Source organism: Notamacropus eugenii, chromosome 1, assembly GCF_028372415.1.
Source record: "Notamacropus eugenii isolate mMacEug1 chromosome 1, mMacEug1.pri_v2, whole genome shotgun sequence".
Taxonomy (NCBI): Eukaryota; Metazoa; Chordata; class Mammalia; order Diprotodontia; family Macropodidae; genus Notamacropus; species Notamacropus eugenii.
The window spans coordinates 495,469,846-495,494,955 of record NC_092872.1 but is presented as its reverse complement, the minus strand read 5'-3'; the positions used below and the strand labels follow the sequence as shown (position 1 = coordinate 495,494,955).

The 25,110-nt window shown below is 39.7% G+C and overlaps 1 protein-coding gene across 1 annotated transcript in view; it reads left to right on the top strand.

The window, feature by feature from the left end:
• MYT1 (myelin transcription factor 1) overlaps nucleotides 1-25,110 on the top strand; it is a 197,244-nt gene that overhangs the window by 155,258 nt on the left and 16,876 nt on the right. Inside the window, exons 15-17 of the mRNA XM_072633218.1 lie at nucleotides 2,219-2,281; nucleotides 2,858-2,941; nucleotides 17,428-17,649. Coding sequence (XP_072489319.1) covers nucleotides 2,219-2,281; nucleotides 2,858-2,941; nucleotides 17,428-17,649 — 369 coding nt within the window. The remainder of the gene's footprint in view (nucleotides 1-2,218; nucleotides 2,282-2,857; nucleotides 2,942-17,427; nucleotides 17,650-25,110) is intronic.

Genomic DNA, 25,110 nt, shown 5'->3' with positions numbered 1-25,110 from the left:
ACGTGCATGTAAAGAACAGACTGTGCACTGCCAGTATCTACAGCTTAGGCAGTCTTGTGTTTTACACTGATTATTGAGCTCATACTGTGCTGAGAACAGCGAAGGAGATATTGCATGAAGAAATGGCCAAAGAAAGTCTACAATGGGGAAAATTGTGGAGGTGAACGCCCCCATTCTTTTGACTAGGGGAGGAAAAAAATAAAATGGAATTGATACAATGCCAGCAGGCCTTTTATGTTAACATTTGATGTTAACGTTTACCTCGAGCCCATTTCATCACATGGATGAATCTTGTTCAATGGGAAAAGCCTTTGGATGAGAATCATAAAACCTGAATTCCAGAGGTTGACCTCAGCCATGTTATTTAAACTCTCTGAGCCTCAGTTTCTTTGTTTATAAAATGAAAGTGAGTGTGTTTTGCCTAATGTATCATGAGACTATTGTAAAGATAAAGAGTAACAATAGCTGGTAAGGCATTTTATAATATAAGGATCATAGATTTTAAAATGGGGAGGAATCTTATAGGTTATCTAGTCCAACAGATAAGGAAATTGAGATCTTAGAAATGTTAGGTGACTTTTCCAAAGTCACACAGGTATTAAGTGGTAAAGTTAGGATTTGAATGCAAGTTCTCTTACTATTAATCCTGCCTTCTTTTAATCAAACAATCCAGAAAAATTGTCATAACAGAATAGGGAATGAAATTTTGTCCTTTTGTGGTTTAAAAGTCATTGAGATCCAAGTTACAAGATAACCTAGAAAATAGACTTTTTTTCAAAAGGTTTCAAAATTAGATAAGTTACCAAAAAGTCAATGACTCCAGAACCACAGTTATTCATCGAGTCTACAATGAAGTCTCTGATATTCAGGCTGCTAAGAAGAGAAGCTCTGTTATTTAATATTTGGTGAGCTAGAACTTTGTTATATTAATTCAGATGGCATGTTTATAAGCCTTTTTGTTAGATCCATTTATGTCTATATGAGTGAAAACAGAAAATGGCAAAAAAAAAAAAAATCCTACAATGATAGTACATATCCCTCAGACCAACATGATGAAGTGATTCTTCACAAAAATATTTTTTTCTACCCTTGGCTATCCCACAGAAAAAAATACATTGGAATTAAGAAATAACACAAATTTCATAAAAACCTATGCTTGCAACCCCATGGCAGACTATTTAGTGCTCATTTTTTATAATGTGGAGTCATGATTTCAGATTGGGTTTTTTTTTCCCCATTCCCTAATTAGCAGGAGCTATGATCTTTAGAGCTATTTTTTTTACATTAATTCCAAAGCTTATAGTTTTTATTTACACATAAATCATAGTCCCTCCTCATGGGATTTTTAAGGCATCCAAGAAAGACTAAATTACGCTTAGTAGTTTGTGTTTTTTCCTTGAGAACTGATTTGTTGAAGTTTGTTCTTCCATAGGTATACATATGGCAATTCTATTAATTGTACACGTGCCACTCCCCAATTCTGCCAAGTAGCAGGATACTTGGTATATTGTTATTATTAACATTATCATTGGCCAGGCAAATCATAGTACCAATTTAATCCTGGGATCAGAGTCATGATTTAAATTCTAGACTCTCAAATACAAAACTTAGGGAATGCCCCATTACCTTTTATATTAACTGTAAAATACACAGTTCTATAGCAAAGAGTGGGTCTCTCTTTTTTTCTGGGTCTTCCTCTGATGCAGGGAGCTGCTTGGGCAACATTAGATCTATGGCTGGAAGGAAAAAGTCTGATTATATAACAAAATCTAAAAGTACTGCTTTGTGATTTGGCGTAACGTTAAGGTTCTTGTAGAATGACTAATTCAGATAACCGATTTGTTATCAGGAGGCAGGTCAAGGGGAGTATAGCTTGCTTACGTTTCACCTTTTCCCCTTTTTGGTTGTTTGTATCAGTGAGGATCGGATATGAGGATGTCACAAGGTGGGTAGGCCATCACCAAAATTCCATCAAAAACATTTCCATTCTGGGAAAGATAAGGGTGGGGGAGAGGGAAGAGGAGATATTCAGATGATACATTGGGGAGATATTCTAAGGGCGGGTACATTTGGCATATTTTTATTTTCACCTGCTCAGGTCTGTTTGTGGAAACCATCTCATTGGATTAGGTCAAGTGGACTCATTTAAAAGATAAATCTTCCAAAGTCCATTCACCAATCAGAGCCCTTCTAATCCAGATTTCCCATTCCTCTGCAGGTGCCCAACTCCTGGATGTGATGGTTCTGGTCACATAACGGGAAATTATGCATCACATAGGAGGTAAGATCTGCATAGAAATTATTTGGTTCTTAAGTTAGTGAACATGGGACAAGCACCAGATGAAGGGAGGAGTAAGATGGATGTGGTATAGACAAAGTTATAAAATTATGAATAAAACATTCAAATTGCTAATAGTTGAGGCCTGTTTTCATTTCTTTAATCTGAGGTTTTTTGGTGTTTCTAGCATTTGATTAGGTAATTCTCTTTAGTAGAATACAAGGGTAGAAGGTCAGATTTTAGTTAATGTAATACTCTTAATATTTCTGCCTATTTATGACTTCTATTATCCCTTTAGAACATTAACAGGGAAGATCTGGTGCTCTTTTTTTTTAACAAGTCCATTAAAATTACAATCTGTTAGCAGATACCTTATCTAGACACCATTAATTACAATCTGTCTCTTACTCACTCCCATCACATACTCCCCACATATGGGCATAAAACCCCACTTTTCTACATGATATGAATCAGATCAAACATTGTGGTAAACTCAAGGAAAAAAATGAATGAGCCAGATGGATAAGAAATTATACTTCATGAAATAAAACAGTATTTTTTTCTTTTTAAAAAACATAGTTTGTCAGGCTGCCCTCGTGCCAAGAAAAGTGGAATAAAAGTAACACCTACAAAAGATGATAAGGAGGACCCAGAGCTGATGAAGTAAGTTTTCCTTAAGATCTTCTATAAGAATTGAGTTAGTTTGTTTTGCTAACTTTAGAAAAGAAACTAAAATCTTTCTGACTTTGAGAAAAAAGGCATCAACAGATTCTACTGAAGATTTTAGTCATTGGTAATCACTAGTGACAATGAAAATGTGCTCAGTGTCTGACATCTAATAGACTAATTTAAATATGAAAAAGTACACTAAAATGTGTAAATTGTGCTTAGGATTTCAGAAAAGAAAACCCTTCATAATATAATAGGCAGCTACAGGGCACGGTGGATGGAGTTATGGACCTGAAGTCAGAGAGACCTGACTTCAAATCTGGCTTCAAAAACTAATGAACTGTGTGACCCTGGTCAAGTCACTTAATCTCTGTGTGTTTCAGTTCCATCATGTGTAAAATGTGGATAATAATAGTGCCTCTCAGTGTTATAAAAAGGTTAAATATTTGTAAACGACCTTACAATGCTAGCTATTAGTAGTAATATTGGGTAAAGAACACTGGATTTGAAATCAGAGGACCTGGGTTGGAATCTTAACTGTGCTATTTACTGCTACCTGTGTGGTCTTGGGCAAGTCACTTAATTTCCTTGGACCTAAATGCCTTATTTGTAAAATGAGGAGGTTGCATTAGATGGCTTCTTAGTTCTAAATCTGGTCCTTCTGGTCCTAAATCTATGATCCTATGAATCCAGAATCCTCAATATCTGTGTCTAGGTCATTATGTTTTAAAATGAAGCCATTTGATCAATGTCATCCTTGTAAATAAACCCAGTAATGATCACCAAAGATAGAACTATATTTTAGTGTAGCCAATAACATATGTATGTATGCACACAGTTTTGGATATTGACAGAAGTCATGTAATTGACCCAACATCACAGACTTTTCAAAAGTGTTTTGAATTTTGGAATTTACAGAATTTAACTCCTTGGGGGAACATTCACAACCCACTGTTTTCCTAGGGAGTGTCTTCTACTAACAGTCAGGAGGGAGAGACATATTTAAAAAGAGATTTTGAATTTAACCAGGGTTTTTAGTAGAAACCCATAAATCTTTAGAAAGAACAATGAAGAATCATCTCCACAGACGGAACATGCTTTCTCTCTTGCTGTAGGTTACAAGGGAGCAAATACATACATACACAGGCAGAGATGACAATGAATGGCCAGTATGAGAGGTGTCTGCCTAACAAAATGATAGCTTAAAATAACGTGGATGACTCAAGCCATTTATCTTGAACCAAGCCCTTGACACACTCGTGTTTGAAAGAATCTGACTCATAGGATGAGAAATTAGCAGAGCAGGGATTGTTCTGTGCTCTAAGCATGCTAATTTTACACCAGAAGACAAGATGGACCCCTGTTGTCTTTTTGAAAGCCCAATAACAGGTCTGGAGATGAGTGGGAATGTATTACGGAAGCATCAGGTCTCTCAGAGTCAAGTAATGGGTCCTAGCTACTCATCTGACTTGGACTTTGTCCCATGCTGTGTTTGCTTCTGGGTATAGAGGTAGCCCAAGGCTATCTTTCTCTGCTAGCCTGCACTTAAGCCTTGACTTTCATATCCTCCATTAAGTTCTGATATAATAATTTGAGAGTTAAGGACTACAAACTATCCTAAAAGGTCTCAGAAATTCCAGTGCCCCACTCTGAGAGAGAGAGAGAGAGAGAGAGAGAGAGAGAGAGAGAGAGAGAGAGAGAGAGAGAGAGATTTGTATGGTAACTACAGCCATGTTTATTACAATGGAGGCTGGTAATGCTTTGAGTTCTGGAGTGCAAAGCTACTCTCTTATAATTGAATAGCCCTGTATGAGGGAACTGTATAGTAACTGTGCCTCAAATTGGACACCTCGGATTGAGGTAATAAATTCTGGCAATAAACTGAAGTTTGTTGTAATGCACCCTATTCAATTCTAGTGGCTCAGAAAAGCCTGATCATAGCACTCCAGGAATCAGCTTCCAGAAGAATGAATGAGAGCCATTTACTAAGATTTAGAATCAAGCAGGTACAGCTTGACCACCTTGTCTTCCATGTCTCATAAATTTAGAGCTGGAAGAGACCTTAAAGTTCACATCTAGCCCAGGAGTTCTTAACCTTGTCTTTGACAGTCTGATGAAGCCTGTAGACCTCTTCTAAAAATAATCTTTTAAAATGCAAAACAAAATATACAGGACTACAAAGGAAAACATTTATATTGAAATGCAGTTACCAAAATATTTTTTAAAAACAAGTTCAAAGACCCTGGATTAAGAGCTCCTGATCTAGCCCAACACTACCCATTCCTTCCATTCCAGCTTTTTTTTTCATAAGAAACCTGAGCCTCAGAGACATTGTCTTGCCTAAAGTCTCAGATGTAGTAAGTAATTGTTAGAGCTAAGCTCTGAACCCAAGAAGGGTCTAATGGAAAGAGCTCTGGCTTTGAAGTCAGAGGACCTGGGTTCAAATCTTGCCTATAATGCTGACTATATGTGTGACCTTGCACAAGTTGTCCTACCACCCAAGGCCTTAAGTTCCATATTGGTGAAAATAAAGGGGATTGGAATAGATGGTCTCTAATGTCCCTTCTCTCTAGATCTAAGGTCCTCTGACTTAAAAGTCAATGATTTATCCACTGTACCAAGCTACCTTCTCTCCCATCTCCAGAAACTGTGACCATTGACAGCATCTCCTATAGTAAAGGTTCTTATCCTTTTTTGGCAAAGATTCCACTGGCAGTCTGGTGAAGCCTATGGGCCCCTTCTAAGAATAATACTTTTAAATGCATGGAAGAAAATATATAGGGTTATCAAAGAAACAAATCTATTGAACTGCAGTTATCAGAATATATATATGCATATGCAAATACGTATATATATAAAATAGTTATCAGAATACATACATATCTATATGTGTGCATATATATACACATACATATATGCATGTGTGTGTGTGTGTGTGTGTGTGTGTGTGTGTGTGTATAAAACACAAGTTCCTGAAACCCATATAAAGATCCTCTGCCCCCATTCCCCTTTGACCTAGGAAACTCACTGCCCTCTTCTGAAATGCCTCAGTATTCAGGTGCTCCAGAAAAGGGAAGGAACAAAAGAGCCCAAAGCTGGCATTCCGGATGGACAGAAGCTGACTGGACTCCGTGGGGGGGGTGGGGGGGAGGGACTGATCGGCCCAATTACAAATGGAGGGCAAGATGATCAGGACAAGGGAAGTCATTCCCAACAACCAGGGGGCAGATCAGCAGTAAGAACAAGGAGTTCCAATGCTGCCAAGTCACCCAAGTCTTTGGGAACGTGGCATTTTGTCTTCTCTAACAAGGCCAGCTCTGGGAAGGGCCCCAGCAGGTTCACGTTAAAGCCGCTTAGCAGCAATTCCCTTACTCCATCTGGGACTAAGAGCCGCTTGGAACAGGTCCGAGTTGCTCTTGTTGTCACTGAGGAGAAAGTAATTTAGTCCCTGTTGTTTTGTTGTTCGTCCTTCAAGTAATTTACTACAGCTGTGATTGAATGGATCACCTCGACCTCGAGCTCACCCGGGCATACAAGGGAGGCAGGAAGGATGGCAGGCAGCTTAATGGACCAGCCATCACTAACACTTCAGTAGGGGGAGAAATTGACTAAGCCAGCTGTTTTGCACAATAAGGCTCTAGTTTATTTTTTACAATAAAACTGTAATGTAAGTTAAATTAACAGTGTAAAATATGTAATGGTGTGTACCATAAAGGCTGCTGACTAAATGTTGGGGTAGGGCGGAGTTTTAAAAATTTGTTAGGTTTTTTTTCCCCTCCTGAGGATTTGATAATTTGTTTGCGATCATATAAAAGCAATGCTGTTATGAATTTAGCAAGGACCCTGATGTTATAAGTGAATTGTGCTGCATTGGCAAATCATTAAAATCAAGATCAGCATTTTTCACATTAACTTGGAAAAGCAACTGCCCTGTTTCGAGGATGCTATCAACTTGGCTTTTTTTCCCAAAAATGAAATAAAATAAAATATCTGCAGTGAAGGGGAGACAGTGACTTTCAGAAACAGTTCAGCAGGCATTTTTCTAGGGATGGATGATGAAGTTCCTAATTGCTTCCATGCCAAGGCTAGGGAGAGCGGTTCCCATTTAGTACCTCTGCTTTATAGGGTCTCCTCCCCGGAGCCATAAACTTTTAACGGTATTTATAATTGACTAGCATCTTTAAACAAATGCAGACCGCAGCAGAAACTTTAATAGAAGCACCAGGTTTTGTTGAACGGCTGAATTTAGTTAGCATGCTATTAGCTGGTGATTTGGGAGGGGGGTGGGGAAGGAAAAGAGTTTCCTTTTTTTATGGTGTCACTCCCTCACCATGGTGAGATTAGGTTGTGTCAGCATCCCTTTTTCTCCCGACTTTACAACTGGCCATAAACTTTTGTGGATACCTTAGGCTGCAGAGCCCTAAGTCAGGCCTTTGCCCCCAGGACTGCTGACCACCACAGGTCATATCCTCTGCTAAGGAGGTCTAGGAAGTCAATCATTCTTTGACAACACTTTTTATGCTGAGAATTGTAGAGTCATTGATCTACAGAAGAAAGGTTCAAGGGCCATCTACTCCAGCTTCCTCATCTTACTGTTAAGGAAAAACTAAGGCCCACAGAGTCTAAGTTATTTGCCCAAGGTCATACAGGTACTAAGCATCAAATGAAGGACTTGAACCTCTTTGGTCCTCTGGTTCCATGTGCTCTCTCCCCTGTATCATGCCTCCTCCTGATGGCAGCCAAGTTGGCATCCATCGTATAGGATTAGAGATCTTCTTGTCCACTGGCATAACTAATCCTTTCCTCTCAGATGCCTGAGATTGTGGGGATTGAAAAGTGGTCCTGCTCACAGGCCATGACTGTCTGATGGTGATGAATACTCAGCATAACCAATTCTCAGATTAGGTTACTCCAAACTGTAGATGACAGCAGTATGTAAACATAGATTTACATAATGAACCATAAAGGTTTAATGGACTAAGTAGTATATACTGCACATCTTTTAATTGAACAATTTACCTGAAAGCTCTGAAGATTCCAACATTCTGATCTTGGAGAAAAACAGTATTATGTGCAATTGGAAAACTGAGTCTAAAGGCAGTTTAAAATGTCAGTCATTTTCTTTTCATGACTGGATGGAAAGAGCAAAGAGTTTCATTAAGGACACAAATAAAAGCATTTCAGATTCAATCAAATGGCTTTGTCCCAAAGTGATAGTTCATTTATTTTGCACTTGAGTTCCAATCACAGATGAACCCATTTTTTTTTCAAGACAAGGACCCTTTTCTGTCTTGAGCCCTGGCACCAGACCCAGCTCTATTGTGTGGCCCAGGTATATGCACTGTCCTCAGACCAAGCCCACTAGAGCTTAGTAATCATAGGGATTCCTGGGGGTCCAGGGGTGGATGTTGCATATTCACTAAATGAGAATGATCTATTGCAAAGTAGCTGTAGTGGACTTGGGTAGATGGTGGTGGGAAGGAGAAGAGGTAGTGTGGAGCCACAGCTGGGCTATGATAGGTAGCTTAGAAGGTATTGACTGATGGGCCCAGGATGGAGGTTTTCAAGAAGTAGCTTCATTCTAGGAATTTTATCTTGAGTCTTATAAGAATGATCCAGATAGTGTCAGCCAAGAACAACTACCAAGGAAATTCAACCATGAATTCCTCATTGTTGTAGTAGGAATTGGGGAGCTGGATCAGCATGTACAGGTTCAAGGGAATCTGGGGAACAGGGGAATCCAGAAGTTATTCCGAGAAATCAAAAGACCTCCATTGACAGAGAAGTTACTACCTGATCTCACTTGGTAGCTCAATCCATTTTTGGACAACTCTGAGTATTAGGAAATTCTTCCCTATACTGAACCGAAGTATATGTTTATACCCATTATAACTCCTGCCCTCTGGTCCTAATTCTTACCTCTGGGCAAACCAGAATTATTCTTCCGTATAACAAGCCTTCAGATCATGTAATCACGGGCCAAAAGTTGGAAGGGACCTCAAATGGCATCTATTCTAACCTTATTTTGCAGATGAGGAAATGGAGACCCAGGGAGTAACATGACTTATCTAAACAATACATGTAAGGGTTATAAGCATTTATACTCAGATCCTTTGACTTCAAAATCAGTGTTCTTTTTACTCTTCGTGGGATTTTCATTTTAAAAGATGTTAACCACCAAAGACAAAATCCCAATTGAAGAAACATTGGTCCAACTATGCAGCTGGCTTCCCCTCAGGCAGAATCAAGCTAATTGCATCACATTGAACTCTAGATAAGGCCCTGGGGGCATTTTCATGTTACTGTTCTTAGAGTTTACTTCTATCATAACTGGAAAGACATCTTTCAAAAAAATTATCCACTAGTTTAATTTTTTTAAACTACAGAAGTGAGAGAGGCTCATAAAGAATAAAAAGAAGATGAGGGTGAGTTAATAATACTTTAACTATCTGTCTCATGGTATTATATTGATGTGAGATAATGGATGTTAAAATGCTTTGTGACCATAAAGACATTAGCTGCTATTTTTGATATTATCATTATCATTATTATTATATTTGTGAAGGAGGCAAGACTGTGATGATTGACCCCATTAGACAGATGTGAAAACTGAGGCCTGGAGAGGGGGAGTGAAGATAGCACGGTCCTGAGAGGAAAATAGGGGCCTCTCTTCCATTCATCATTGTGTTCCCTACTTGAAGATCTTTTTTATTAAATAGGCTACAGGTAGGGTCATTTTGCCTGAGAATGTTTGCCTGAGAATTCTAGGGAGAAAGAGAAGGATTGAGTCACAGTCCTTATTTAATCTGGACCAGGAACTCAACCAGTATGTACAGAAAGCCTCTCTGGTCAGAAACAAATCATCAGACAGAACATGCTCCAATTTCCACCAGTCATTTATCTTCTCCTCGATTTTCTTCTAGTGAAGATCAGTAGCTGGTGGTCTCCGTCAGTAGAGCTGGAAGGGAAGTTCATGCTCCCTGACAACGAGACTTTAGGGAACACTTGTGAATCCTGCAGAGAGGCTATTCTGCATGTGAGGTTGTGTGGGTTGTAATCTCTGGGGGCTTGCAAAATATGGAAAATTGGTGGGGGATGGTTTGGAGAGCATTGGCCAGCCAAGAGAGGGTAGCACATTTTAAGAGACAATATTATGCTGGAAATTCTGGGCTCTGGGGAGCACAGGTCTGACAAGGAGCATGCTTTCAGGGATAGGAGCCAAGACAGAGAAAATGCAGGTGTGGGGGAAGGCAATCTCAGCAGGTGTCAGGAGGCCAGGTCTCAGTGCATCTGATAAAGACAGCCTGGAAAAGCAGTGAATCAGGAGCCAAACTGAGAAGACAAATACAATGAGGAAGTCCAACACAGAGCCAGAGTTCAAGAAGCAGGCTGATTATGTAAGTGGCCAGATGTCATGCTCAGGGTTTCATAATCCATAAGTTGCTTTTATGTGCAATGTTCTCGTGCCCAAAATCATATAACAAGGTGGCAGAAGGTGGCAGGATCCAAACCTACAACTCCTGACTCTCAGTGTAGTGCTCTTCCATGTAATTTAGCATGGGGACAATACGAACATCGCTGCATTTGCAGTCAGAACACAAGGCTTCAAATCCCTAGTGCTCTGTACTGTCAGCATGACCTTGGTCAAATTATTTTCTCCTTTTGGGCCTTTGTTTTCTCATCTGCAAAATTAAGGGATTATACGGAAGAATCTCCAAAGCCATTGCCAACTCTAGATCCTATAGTCCTATGGCCCTCAGTTTTCTCACCTGTAAAATGGGAAGGAGAATGCCTACCCCAACCCCATATATCCTGGGTATGTAGAAAATAACTTGGCACACTGTGTATGCTATAAGTGTCCAGTTACAGGAAGTTAATAAAGCAAGTTGTGAATTGCTAATAAAGCAAGCTATTACTTTGGATACTGGACATTGGATCCTGGGCATTGGGTGAATAGATTCCATATGGTATGCCATGTCTGGAATACCAGTTACCTCATCTTGTCTTGCAGAAATTAGAGGTAGCATTATATACTCTTCCACCCATACTCTCTGTGTTTGAGCTTACCAAACCTTCACTATTCCTTTTTTTTTTTTTTTTTTTTTTTTTTGGTTTAACTTTCTCAGAATGGTCTTGAATAGGGCTCTTGTCCTATTTCTCTTTGGTGTTCTTTACCACTCACACTGAAAATTAGACTATCCTTACTCTCCATAACCCCCTCCCCACCACACACAACTCATTAATCACCCTCCCTGTCATCTAATTAATGAAGCAACATTCTTTTTTTTTTCTTTAATTAAATTTATTTATTTAACTTTTAACATTCATTTTCTCAAAATTTTGGGTTACAAATTTTCTCCCCTTTTATCCCCTCCCCCCCAAACACCAAGCATTCTAATTGCCCCTATGACCAATCTGCTCTCTCTTCTATCATCCCTCTCTGCCCTTGTCTCCGTCTTCTCTTTTGTCCTGTAGGGCCAGATAGCTTTCTATACCCCTTTACCTGTATTTCTTATTTCCTAGTGGCAAGAACATTACTCGACAGTTGATTCTAACACTTTGAGTTCCAACTTCTTTACCTCCCTCCCTCTCCACCCCTTCCCTTTGGAAGGCAAGCAATTCAATGTAGGCCAAATCTGTGTAGTTTTGCAAATGACTTCCATAATAGTTGTGTTGTATAGGACTAACTATATTTCCCTCCATCCTATTCTGTCCCCCATTACTTCTATTCTCTTTTGATCCTATCCCTCCCCATGAGTGTCGACCTCGAATTACACTCTCCTCCCCATGCCCTCCCTTCTATCATCCCCCCACCCTGCTTGTCCCCTTATCCCCCACTTTCCTGTATTGTGAGATAGGTTTTCCTACCAAAATGAGTGTGCATTTTATTCTTTCCTATAGTGGAATGTGATGAGAGTAGACCATGTTTTTCTCTCACCTCCCCTCCTTTATCCCTCCACTAATGAGTCTTTTGCTTGCCTCTTTTATGAGAGATAATTTGCCCCATTCAATTTCTCCCTTTCTCCTCCCAATATATTTCTCTCTCACTGCTTGATTTCATTTTTTTTTTAAGATATGACCGCATCCTCTTCAATTCACTCTGTGCACTCTGTCTCTATGTATGTGTGCGTGTGTGCATGTGTGTGTGTGTAATCCCACCCAGTACCCAGATACTGAAATGTTTCAAGAGTTACAAATATTGTCTTTCCATGTAGGAATGTAAACAGTTCAACTTTAGTAAGTCCCTTATGACTTCTCTTTGCTGTTCACCTTTTCATGCTTCTCTTCATGCTTGTCTTTGAAAGTCAAATTTTCTTTTCAGCTCTGGTCTTTTCATCAAGAATGCTTGAAAATCCTCTATTTCATTGAAAGACCAATTTTTCCCCTGAAGTATTATACTCAGTTTTGCTGGGTAGGTGATTCTTGGTTTTAGTCCTAGTTCCTTTGACTTCTGGAATATCCTATTCCATGCCCTTCGATCCCTTAATGTAGAGGCTGCTAGATCTTGTGTTATCCCGATTGTATTTCCACAATACTTGAATTGTTTCTTTCTAGTTGCTTGCAATATTTTCTCCTTGACCCGGGAACTCTGGAATTTGGCCACAATGTTCCTAGGAGTTTCTTTTTTTGGATCTCTTTCAGGCGGTGTTCTGTGGATTCCTTGAATATTTATTTTGCCCTCTGGTTCTAGAATCTCAGGGCAGTTTTCCTTGATAATTTCATGAAAGATGATGTCTAGGCTCTTCTTTTGATCATGGCTTTCAGGTAGTCCCATAATTTTTAAATTGTCTCTCCTGAATCTATTTTCCAGGTCAGTTGTTTTTCCAGTGAGATATTTCACATTATCTTCCATTTTTCCATTCTTCTCGCTTTGTTCTGTGATTTCTTGCTTTCTCATAAAGTCCTTAGCCTCCATCTGTGCCATTCTAATTTTGAAAGAACTATTTTCTTCAGTGAGCTTTTGAATCTCCTTTTCCATTTGGCTAATTCTGCTTTTGAAAGCATTCTTCTCCTCATTGGCTTTTTGAACCTCTTTTGCCAATTGAGTTAGGCTAGTTTTCAAGGTGTTATTTTCTTCAACATTTTTTTGGGTCTCCTTTAGCAGGGAGCTGATCTGCTGTTCATGCTTTGACTTCATGTCTCTCATTTCTCTTCCCAGCTTTTCCTCTACCTCTCTAACTTGATTTTCAAAATTCTTTTTGAGCTCTTCCATGGCCTGAGCCCATTGGGTGGGCTGGGACACAGAAGCCTTGATTTTTGTGTCTTTGCCTGATGGTAAGCATTGTTCTTCCTCATCAGAAAGGAAGGGAGGAAATGCCTGTTCACCAAGAAAGTAACCTTCTATAGTCTTATTTCTTTTCCCTATTCTGGGCATTTTCCCAGCCAATGACTTGACCTCTGAATATTTTCCTCACACCCACCTTGCCTCCTGATCCTCCCAGCCAGCATTTGGGGTCTGAGATTCAAATGCTGCTTCCAGCCTTAGGGCTTTTGGCAGGGGTAGGGCTGCTATTCAGTGTGAGATTAAGTTCAGGTGCTGAGGTTGGGGCAGGGCCGCCTCTCAGGCTCAGTTCCCTCAGGGAGTTTATGCACAGACCTTCAACAATGGATCCAGGCTCCTGCCCCCTTGGGGAACCCCAGTCTGCAGCCGCCTCTCAGCTTCTACCTCCCGGGGGAGCCTGAGTTATGGGGGCACCCCACTCCCCTCTCGACCCGCCAAAGAGACTCTCTCACCGACCCCCATCACCTGTGGGTGGAGGGACTTGTGCAGCCGCTGGAGATCTTGTCTCTGAAGCCTGCTCGGATCTGTACCTCTCGGTGCTGCAGCCGCGGCAGGTCTGGGCTCCACGTCTGCAGCATGACGGACCTTTTGCGAGAGGTTTGCAGGTCCCTCTGTGGGTGGAAGGACCTGCGTGGCTGCTGGAGATCCTGTCCCTGAAGCCCGCTCGGATCTTTTCCTCTTGGTGCCGTGGCCGTGGCAGGGCTGCACTCAGCTCCCAGTCCCGGCGCCCAGTCCGCAGCACAAAGGACCCCCCGCGAGAGGTTTGCAGGTCTCTCCGGAACAGAGATCTCCCTCACTCCAATGTTCTGTGGCCTCTGGGTGCAGAATTCACCGTGAGTTACTTCCCTGTAGCCATTCTATGGGTTGTGGGTTCGGAGCTATGTGTATGTGTGTCTTTCTACTCCGCCATCTTGGCTCCGCCCCGCAACATTCTTTATTGGAAATATACTGCATGTCCCAGGATGTTCCAGATACCAAAGGAGGTACAGGAGATTTAGTCTTCACCTTCGAGAAGTGTACAGTATAGTTAGGAAGAGAAAAAATCACCAGTAGAAAAGAGGGATCGATGAAAGACTAACCTGTATGTACCAGCTATAAGTGTGAGTTCAAGAAAGAGACATCAGCCTGGACTGGAGAATCAGAGAAGGCTTTATGGAGGAGTGAAACTTAAGCAGCCATGTAAACAGTCTCCCACACACATTATTTTACCATAGGGGGTGTTCAATAGTTGTATTCTGGCTTTATATCATCATAATAGTTGTAGTATCTGAGCCCCAGAGGAGTTTGTAAAATCATAGAACTTAGATCTGGAAGGAGTCTTAGAAAACATTGAGTCTAACAATGTCATTTTACAGATGAGGAAACTGAGGCACATTGAAGTTAAATAACTTGTTTAAGGTTACACAGATATTAACCATCAACATCAGTCACCAAGAGAGTCAGTTATTGTCACTAGCTTGAAGGTAGATTCTTGGATTTTACAGATTCATGCCTTCAAAGACGTAGAATACTTTTTTCTTTTTCTTGAGACTAAATCTTCCTATTTCCAAGTGCAGCAGCCATTCACAGGCCAATCCCAGTGCTTATTGGTCCAGAAACTTTAATCTGTGTTGTTCATCTCTCCTTAGCCAGCCTAGTGGCCCTCCACTGGGAGGTGAGGATCACCATAGTAGTGCCTGACTTGTCTGATCAGGACACTTGAACAACTTTTGCCCTACTTCATCTCAGAATTCAAGTGATCCGTCACCTTAGCCTTCCCCCCTAGCCAGGATTATAGGCAGGTGCTACCATGCCCAGCAAAATCATGGACTTTCAAGCTAGGAGTGACCATAAAGATCATGGGGTTATAGATTTAGAGACAGAAGGAGCTTGGGGTCATCTCATCTAGCCCCTTCCTTTTACAGTTGAGAAAACTGAGGCTCAGAGAATTTCAATGATTTGACCAAGTACACAAAGGTAGTAAGAAGAATTGGATTTTGAACCAAGGTTCTATCATTCTTAATCTATCTCTCTTAACACTACACTATGCTGTCATTCAGATAAATTGATGAAGGGGGGATCATTTTCCTGGTGTTTACAAATCTCATGCCTGTGTACCTTTTATCTGATATCAACTTTCTGAGGTTTATCAGCCTATTTCTCAAATTATACTGTCATTTCAAATACCACCCAAACTTTTGGGCTTCTAAATCAGACACAGAGGATGCTGACCAGCAGCTGCTAAACAAAAGTCTCCAGATGCCAGGAACCTTAAGCTCTTCACAGGGCTTTATTCAAAGTACCTCTGGAAGCAGGTCAGTGGATAGAGCATTGGACCAGGAATCAGGAAAACCTGAGTTCAGATCCATTGGCACATGCAAGTCACTTAACCTCTGTTTCCCTTAATCCATGGGAAAAGGAAATTTTCTTTTCCGAGAAAAGCCCCTACAGAACCACGAAGAGCCAGTCAAAACTGAACATCTGAACAACACAAAAAATAGAATCTAAACAGACACACACACACACACACACACACACACACACACACACACACACACTAGACTCTTCTATTCCAACATTAGCTTTGGTGTGATGGATAGAGTTGATATTAACTAGAATGGTCCTCCATTTTCTGACACTATCATTCGAACATTTGTTCCATGCTACGTAGGTTTGGTTCACTCACACAGTTCTTTCCCTGGAGCACTCAGATTACCTTGGCAGGAGAGGGTCCACTTTGCAGTAGACAGCAGCTTTGTGGCTCCTACCAATCCCATTGTCCTGCCTCTGATTTCACTTTTTATCTTCCAAGACATTCTGTTTCTAATCACAGAGTCCGTTGGTCCAGGAGATGGCTGCCAAAGCCATATCCCATCCAACTTTCTTTATCCCACCTACCAAGGACAGGACGTCTAGTCTCTGGGTTTTAAATACAGCCATTCAGGGCTTTGAAGGTACTGGAGCCAACATCCAACAACAGATGGGTATCAGGCAACTGGGCTTTATTAGCAGCTCTGCTGAGGACTGAAAATATCTGGGGTATGGGCAAAGGACATGGCTCCCTGAGCATCTGGGAGTCAAATCCTATCTAAAGGTTAGTAAGTAGACTAGGAGTGTCCTGGAAAAGCAACAGCAATAGAAATAGCTAAAATTTATTTAAAAACCCAAAATATATATATTATTTCACCTGATTCTCACAGTAACCTATATTTAGCGGCTCTAATTATTGTACAGATGATAAAACTGAGGCTGAAAGAGATTAAGTGATGTTCCCAGGGTCACACAGCTAGCAAGTAGGTGAGATAGGATTTAAATTCGAGTCTTCTTGACCTCAAGTCCAGGATTGTACCCATTTTGGCCATTTTTAACTTTGTTGCTACCTTCAGGAAGGGACATATGCAGGTTCCCATGCCCTCCAGAATGTATGTTATTAGTATAAAGATCCTAGAAGTTTTATAAAGGAGAGAATCTGAAAAAAAAAATGAAAGGAGTCTAGATAGTGGTCATGCACTATTCAAAGAAATGATGAGCAGAGATAGGAGTAGGAGGCCTCACAAAGTGGGGGGCAATGTTCATAGGATCATAGATTTAGTGCTGAAAGGGACCTTAAAAGGCTTCTCATTTTTAGATTAGGAAATTGAGCTATAGAGAGGTTAGGTGACCTACTCAGAGTCACACAGCTACTGACATACTGATGTAGGATTTGAAGTCAGATATTCCTAATTGCAAGTGCAGTGCCCGATCAATATTCTTTACTTGAAACCTTTGGTTTCTGCCAGGCATAACCCCTTAAGACTCAGGCACCTTAGGATCTCTTCTGCTGAGATTACCTGATGTAATCAATAAGGTGCTAGATTTGAAGTCAGGAGAATCTGGGTTCAAATTCCACCAAATTCCTCATCAGACATTTATTAGTTTTAAGTTTCATTTAACTTCCCTGTGCCTTAGTTTATTCATCTACAAAAAGGAGGAAGGTAAGTTCAATAGCCTATATATGGTCCCTTCCTGCTCTAAATCCATTATGCTTTGATGTTTATGCTGGGTGATGTGAATCCCATTCTAGAGAAAGAAATGGTTAATCCTCAAGTACATTGCTATGCCCATTCATATTCGTATCTTGTTTGTCTTATTGCCAGGAAAAATTGGATTTTTTGGCCCATCTTACCTGCTTCCTTTTCTTCTAATTTTTAACCCCTTTTTTCCTTTTTGGGGGACATAGGTGTCCTGTTCCAGGCTGTGTTGGACTTGGACATATCAGTGGCAAGTATGCCTCCCACCGCAGTGCATCTGGGTGTCCACTGGCAGCCCGGAGGCAGAAGGAAGGATCACTTAATGGCTCATCATTTTCCTGGAAATCACTAAAGAATGAGGGGCCCACCTGTCCCACTCCTGGCTGTGATGGCTCAGGTCATGCCAATGGAAGCTTCCTCACACACAGAAGGTAATAACTCACCTATAATCAGAACATACCCTGCTGGTCACCACTGAATCTATCAGGGAGGAAGCCTACATCATCTGGGAGGAAGGGAAAAAGGGGCAGCAGGAAAACAGGAGCATCCAGCCCAGGGCTGAACACCAGCTGATCTGTCTGCCTAGATGTTTAGCCACTCATATCGACATAGGAACAGGTGGAAGAATACCATACAATTCATCTTTTCTGCAGAAATAAGCATCGGTTTCTCAAGGGTAGAACTCCTTCCTTATCCCACAATTGATGACAATTTGAGAGCAAATAGCCATAACTGGCCGGGAGGAAGCTATAGAAGATTACAATGAGTTTTGCAAGGGAATGTCATTTTTCTTCACCTGACATCTGCTCGTGGACATAAATCATTCTTGATTTAGAAGTGTACGCTTTACTGGATTTTCAAATTCTAATGGAAAATGTTGGATTTGATGAAGCAAAAGGGGAAAAATAAGCCCATAGGCCAATAATCTTCCTCTTTACTCAGAAAACATGATTTTCTTCAAGGTGCTTAGTCTCACTTCAGGTCATTTTCTAGAGAAGGAGTCCTGAGGACCTCATGTTTTCCAATATTTCCCAAAAGTACACATGCTTACATGCCTTCCTACCTTAATTCCTGGTCTCCAGTAGCACACAACTCTTTTAACAGAATTCTTGCACATCAGAGCAAAGAGAACAAAGGCAAGGGAATTCCTGAAAAACTTTCAGATTAACCTTTTTATATTTTCAAATTTTCCTTTCTGTGACCAGTGTAAGTTTTAGAAGAAACTAGGAGAGTATCAATGATGTAAAAAGGAATTTGGGGTCTGACTTTGATCACTACTGGTTTTTTTTCTTTATCTCACTTTTTCTATCTATAAAATGGGTACATTCACATTTGTTACTGCAACCTATTCAGCTCAGACATTTCATGCCATGCCATGATTTATTGTTGGTAATAACACGTAGTTTGTGTAGAAGGAAACTATTCCATGTAAGTACTAAATTGTTTACAGGAACTCGTAAATATTAAAACTTTGGGACCTTTTAATTAATAAGATACAGTGATTCTTAGAAACCTATCTCTGAGTTTGTTTTTCCTTACTACAAAACTCTTTGGGGTGCTTTTTAAATTGAAATATTATATGCCTATTAACTGTATTCTCATGTCACCAGCTATTGGAGATAGACCCAGCTATTAAAGAACAGCTTTCTCTTATTATTATAATAATAAGATATATTATATAATATATAATATAATATGCATTGTATTATATATTATAATATATAAGATATATTATATTATATATTATAATATATAAGATATATTATATTATATATTATAATATATAAGATATATTATATTATAATTATAATATTATTATTATAATAGCTTATTCTCTATTAAAGAATAAGATTCTCTTATTCCTTTACTAGTTATCTATTAGCCTGATATCTAATATCTAGTAATTACCTAGCAATCTGACATTTAATTTCCTTAAATGATGTAAAGTTAAAACCTTTGTAATAAAGATCAGTAACTATAATTTTAGGAGAAAAGTTTTGAAGCCTCTTTACATGGACTTTCATGAAAAGTGGCATATTCAGTGCTAGCATTGAGAATGCATTTCCCAAGCTCTCCAAGTGCGCTTGTGCCCACATAGATTGATAACTACTCTGTGACTGTTTCTCACTGTCAGTACCATCTCACTGACAAGTACACATTTTCATTCAAAAGGGACATCTTAAACAGCCCCTCCTCAGCTTGACTCAATGTCATTGCTTTCATTTTTTAAAAAAACTTTTACTAAAGAAGGAAGATGTAGCCCCTCCCCCCCATTTCTGTATAGGATGGAGCTGCCTTCCCTTACTCTATTTCCTATTGAACCAGAGATATTCAAAGATCAGAACTTAGGATTTCCCAGAGGGCTGAACATTCTTCCTGGAGAGCACAGTTGTCCCTTCCACATTGTGACTTTCCCCATTGCAGCTTCAATATATCTCAGGTCAGCATAAGAAATTAAATGAAAATTTTGGGAGAGTTTTGTGGAAGCCGAAAATGATATATAAAGGCCAGCACACAACATGGAGCCTATGACCAAATACTTAACCCAAATTTTACAATGAGGTACTGTAATTGCCCCATAAAAGAAAAAAAAAATCAGATTCCTTCTCTGGTATGAAAGAAGAGCCAAAAACTTTTACATGGATTTTCCAGATGGCAGGAGGGAGCTGCACCCTTCACTCCACTGATGTGGAAGGGATAACTATAATTTGAAATGAAGAGGCTAGTTCAGATTCTGAGTCAAATAATGTGCAGAATCGCAGGGTGGTCTCTATGGGATCAAGCTCAGTGTCTCAGGAAATTCCCACTGGACCTGGGATTAGACTCCCAGGGCGATCCTTCAAGTACTGAGATCAGACCCTTAGGGCAAACTCATGGGAGTCAGGTTCCAGTTCTAGTCGCACTGGAGTCTATCTCCAATTCTGAGAGTTCTCACTGAAGTAGAGATCTCAGGGTGTTCTCACTAGGATCAGTAAAGCTTCTAGGGAAGTATCACTGGGATGATAGATTCATAGTGTTGGAAGGGGGCCCAGAGGTCAGTTCATCTAACCTTAGCAGGAATCTTTCGTATAATTTTCCTGACAAAGAATCATCCAGCCTCTGCTAGAACATAAAACAACATGATCGAGAAAGTCCCAAAGCTCCAAGAAGAAAAGAGCAGAATAGAGAAAGTCTTATAGAATAAAGTAAAATTTTGAACTCATCTCTATTCCTTCCTCATCCCTTCTCTGTTTTGAAAACTGGAACATTTACCTATCCCCAAGCCTATAATGTGTCTCCCACTTTCCAGAGTTTCTCAGAGATCCTCAGTTTCTAAGCTAATGCTTAAAAATTTTACCCAAAGTCCTTTGACTACTCTAAGATACAGTTCATCCTCCTGGACCCTTTGACTTGAACTAATTGAAATCAGTCAGTGCTCTCTGGGTTTGAGTTTCAATTAATTAATTAATTAATTAAATTATTTAACATTTCAAATCAATTAAATAATTAACCATTTTTGTTCTCTTCTTCTAAGTATGAAGATCATTCTTCTTGGTAGATGAAACAGAAACAAACATCCTTTATCATCTTCCTATTTACCTCAAGAAGCATCTCTATCCTTTCCTTGATCTTTCTTCTGATTCCAGAACTGCTTTTTTTTTAAAGTCCTTTGTGTTGTCCTTAGTATTTATCACCATCCTTGGCTTATGACAACAGAGAATCTTTTAGTTGGAAGGAGCCTGAAAGCTCACCTAGCAGAGGTGTCCAACACGAGGCATGCAGCAACAGCCACAATACACCCAAGTGTGTCCCAAATCAGATTAAAATGTAATTGGGAAATATTTAACAAACAAAAATATATAGAATATAGAAAATGTGAATATGTGGTTCTAAGTCAACATGTGGCCTACAGAAATCCTCATGGATTGTCAGTTTCTGTTTAAGCTTGACACTACCAATCTGGTACAACTAATGTATGAATAGAAATTCACTCTACAACATTTCCAGCTAGAGGTCACCATTCTCCACTTGTTATAGTCATGGTAAACTCACTACCTCTAACGCAGGCATCTTAACATTTTTGGTATCACAAACCTCCTTGGGAGTCTGATGAAGCCTATGGATCCTCTTTCAGAATAATGTTATTAAATGTATAAAATAGAATACATAAGATTGCAAAAGAAACCAATTGTATTGAAATACTATTATGAAAATATTTGAAAGACAAGCTCATGGAGTCTAGGTTATGAAGCCCTACCTAGTAGAAACCCATTCCACTTTGGGATAATTTTTAGAAAGTATTTCTTTACTTTAAGCTGAAATCTATCCCTTTTCAACTTTTAACTTCTGTTCCTAGTTCTGCCCCATGTAGCCCAGCAGAATGAACCAAATCCCTCTTTCTCATGTGAGCCCTTCAAATACTTCAAGACAATTACATCCTCTAATTCTTGTATGCAGGCTAAATGCCTCTAGTTCCTTCAACATATCCGTCAGTGGCTCAGTCTTCAGTCTTCTGCCCTCCCTCATCTGGACATGTTCCAGTTTATCAACATCCTTCCTAAAATGTGATGCCTAGAACTAAATACAGTGTTCCATATTTGCACTAACCCAGTGCAGCCTAACATCACGTAAAATTTATTTGGCTTTTTGGTGACTATTTCACACTGTTTATTCATACTGAGATTTTAGCCTGATCAAATACCAGATTATTTTTTGACATGAACTATTATCTAACACTGCTTCCCCTAACCTACACGTATTACTTATAAAATGAATCTATTAATTTGGTGGATAGAGTATTGGGCCTAAAGTCAAGAAGACCTGAGTTCAAATTCAGCCTTAGACCCTTGCTAGCTGTGTAACTTTGAGCAAGTTACTTAACTTCTACCTGCCTCAGTTTCCTCAACTGTAAAATGAGTTAAAATTAGCACCTACTTCCCTGGATTATCCTGAAGTTCAAATGAGATAATATTTGTGAAATGCTTAGCGCAATGCCTGACACATAGTAGGCACTATATAAATGCTAGCTATTTTCATCATCTTCATCATCATTATTTTAACCTATGAGTATGATTTTGCATTTATCTCATTAAATCCTTCCCTATGAGATTTGACCCATCAATCTAGCCTATTGAGATCCTTTTGGATCCTGACTCTTTCATATAATTTATTATTTATCCCTTCCAGCTCTGTGTCATCTGAAATTTTGAAAAGCATGACATAATTACCTTTATCCAAATTATCAATAAAAGTGTTAAACAACAAATATGAAGAGAGAACATAGGACACTCTAGGAGAAACCTCCCTCTAAGTTGATATTGAGTCATTAATGACAACTTGGGGCTCTGGTCATTTGAATGCTGGTTCTGACTGCATTGAGACCAGATCTCTCAACTTGGTTCATTCATAAAGAACGAGTGTGAGAGAGCTTATCAAATCATCTTCAGTTACTTATTCCTTTCTATAGCTTGCATGTGTCGTATTAAAATCTTAGCTGCTGATTATTCACCTGTTGAACAACATGTTTCAGTTCTTAGATCATAGAAATCAATTGTAACTACATCATCAGAACTTCATTCTTAAACGTCTTCAAAGGGATTGAGGTTCAGCCTCCTTACTCTCTTGAGCCGATTTACCCTGCAGTCTCAGGTCATAAGGGTAGTAGCTAGGTGACTCAGTGATAGAGTTCTGGGCCTTCAGTCAGGAAGACTCATCTTCTTGAGTTCAAATATGGCTTCAGACACTTACTAACTATATAACCCTGGGCAAGTCATTGGAAATGGCAAACCACTCCAGTGTCTTTGCCAAGAAGAGCCCAAATGAGGTCACAAAGTGTTGGACACAATTAAAAATGACAGAACAACAGCTGAACTCAGGTTGTAGGATGTTCCCTGTCCATTCTTCCAGCTCTAAAACCTGTTCTCCCAAAGTTGAAGTCTAATACATGTGCGATAGACCATGTCTGATATTCTCCTTATGTATCACTAATTCTGATAACATGATCATTGCTTCCCAAGGTTCCTTTCATCTTTTTTTTACTAGCTAGTTTGTCCTTATTGGTCAGAATCAAGTTCAGGATAGCAGTGTAAACTCACCATGTTCTTTAAGCTTTAGAAAGATGAAGCTATCAGTAAGGCATGAATTTTAGCTGCTCTGAATTTAGCCAAGAGAAACATCCAAAAGATGTTTGAATAGTTGAAGTCATAAAAACAAAAAAGTGAGAGTTAGAAGAGTGGTGGAGGTGAAATTTGAGCTCAACTTTTCTGCTTTCCATTCCAGAGCTCTTTTCTATTACACCACACTGCCTGTGGTCCTCCAAGGTCTATCTACCAGGATGATCTCAGAATTGCAACCTAGGATTGTAACCAGTACTTGAACAAGACTACTTTCTTGCCTGCTACTACCCATAAATTGATGCTGCCTCAAGTTGATCTTGGGGGTACCAAAATATCAGCTGCCAACTCTTCATGCTTACTCAGCCTCTGTTGTGTTTTCCTAACTTTACTCCATTCACCCGCTATCCCTTCCTTCTATCAGATCCTTCCTGCCAAACAGGCTTAAATCCTCAGCCACATGAGCACCTGCATGGACTCTCCTTCTTAGACCTTCCAAAACAAACCATCTCAGACCACAGCACCCTACTCAATTATTCTCACACATCCCCCATAACCAGGATTCTCCTTTACGTGCTGCTCTGGGCAGACTGAGATACAGAAATGCTAAGTAACCTGCCCAAAGTTATACAGGTAGTAAGTGACAGAGGTGGGATTTGAACCCAGCTCCTCTGACTCTTTTTTAATGCTATAAAACTTTCAGTTTTATTGATGTATTTTGGTTTTTACTCCCACTTCATGAGAGGTAGCTTGTAACAAAGTAAAACTAATTACACAGTGACCTCATCTAAATATGACTGCAACATTTCACATCTATACACCCCCACCTCTCTATTTTTACAGAAAGCAAACAAATCTGTTCTCTCTTCCTTCCATCCTCTACCACATTAAAAAAAGAACAAAATAAATTTCTTTTAACAAATATGCATAATTCATCAAAAAATACCCCAAATAACCATATGCTATACATATATATGTCTGTATGTCTTTGCATATATACATATATATGTTTATATGTATATACACACACTATAAGTGTAGGGAGGTGTGTCTCATTGCCCTGTCTCTAAATCGAGTACATTTCCCCTCACTGTCAGGCACTGCCTCTGCTTTTCCAAGATAGAATTATCAGGGAGATCTCAGAGTTGATTACCAGAAAGGAATCCTCCCAACACAACTGACAGTGGTCATTTAGTCCCTACTGGAAGGCTTCTCATTAAGGGAAATCCACTGTGAGCCAAGGCAGACCATTCTACTTTGGGACAGTTTTCATTTTTAGGAAATTTTTCTTGACACTAAACCTACATTTGCTTTTTTCTAACTTCTACTCCTTGTTCCTAGTTCTAGCCTTTGGGGACAAATAGAACAAATCTAATACATCTTCCACATGTTATCCCTTCACATATTTGAACACATCTGTCGGTCCTCCCCCCCCCCCATCCCGAATCTTCTCTAGGATAAACATCCTCGGTTCCTTCATCTAGTACTTATATGACAGGTTCAAGGTCCTTTGCCTTCCTGATTATTCTCTTCTGGATCTTCCCAGCTTAATGTTCCTCTTACACTGTGATGTCAAGAACTCCAGATGTGGTCTGATCAGGGCAGAGTACAAATGACTATCATCTCTTTATTCCTGGAAGCAATTCCTCTCTTCTTTACAGTTATCTTCCATCTTTTCTGTTTTTAATGTGTATGTTCTGATTTACATATACAAATATTATAAATCTTACATATAAATTCCTTGAGGGTAGGGACTGTTTTTGCTCTTTCATTATATTCCTAGAGCTTAGCAAACGTTAC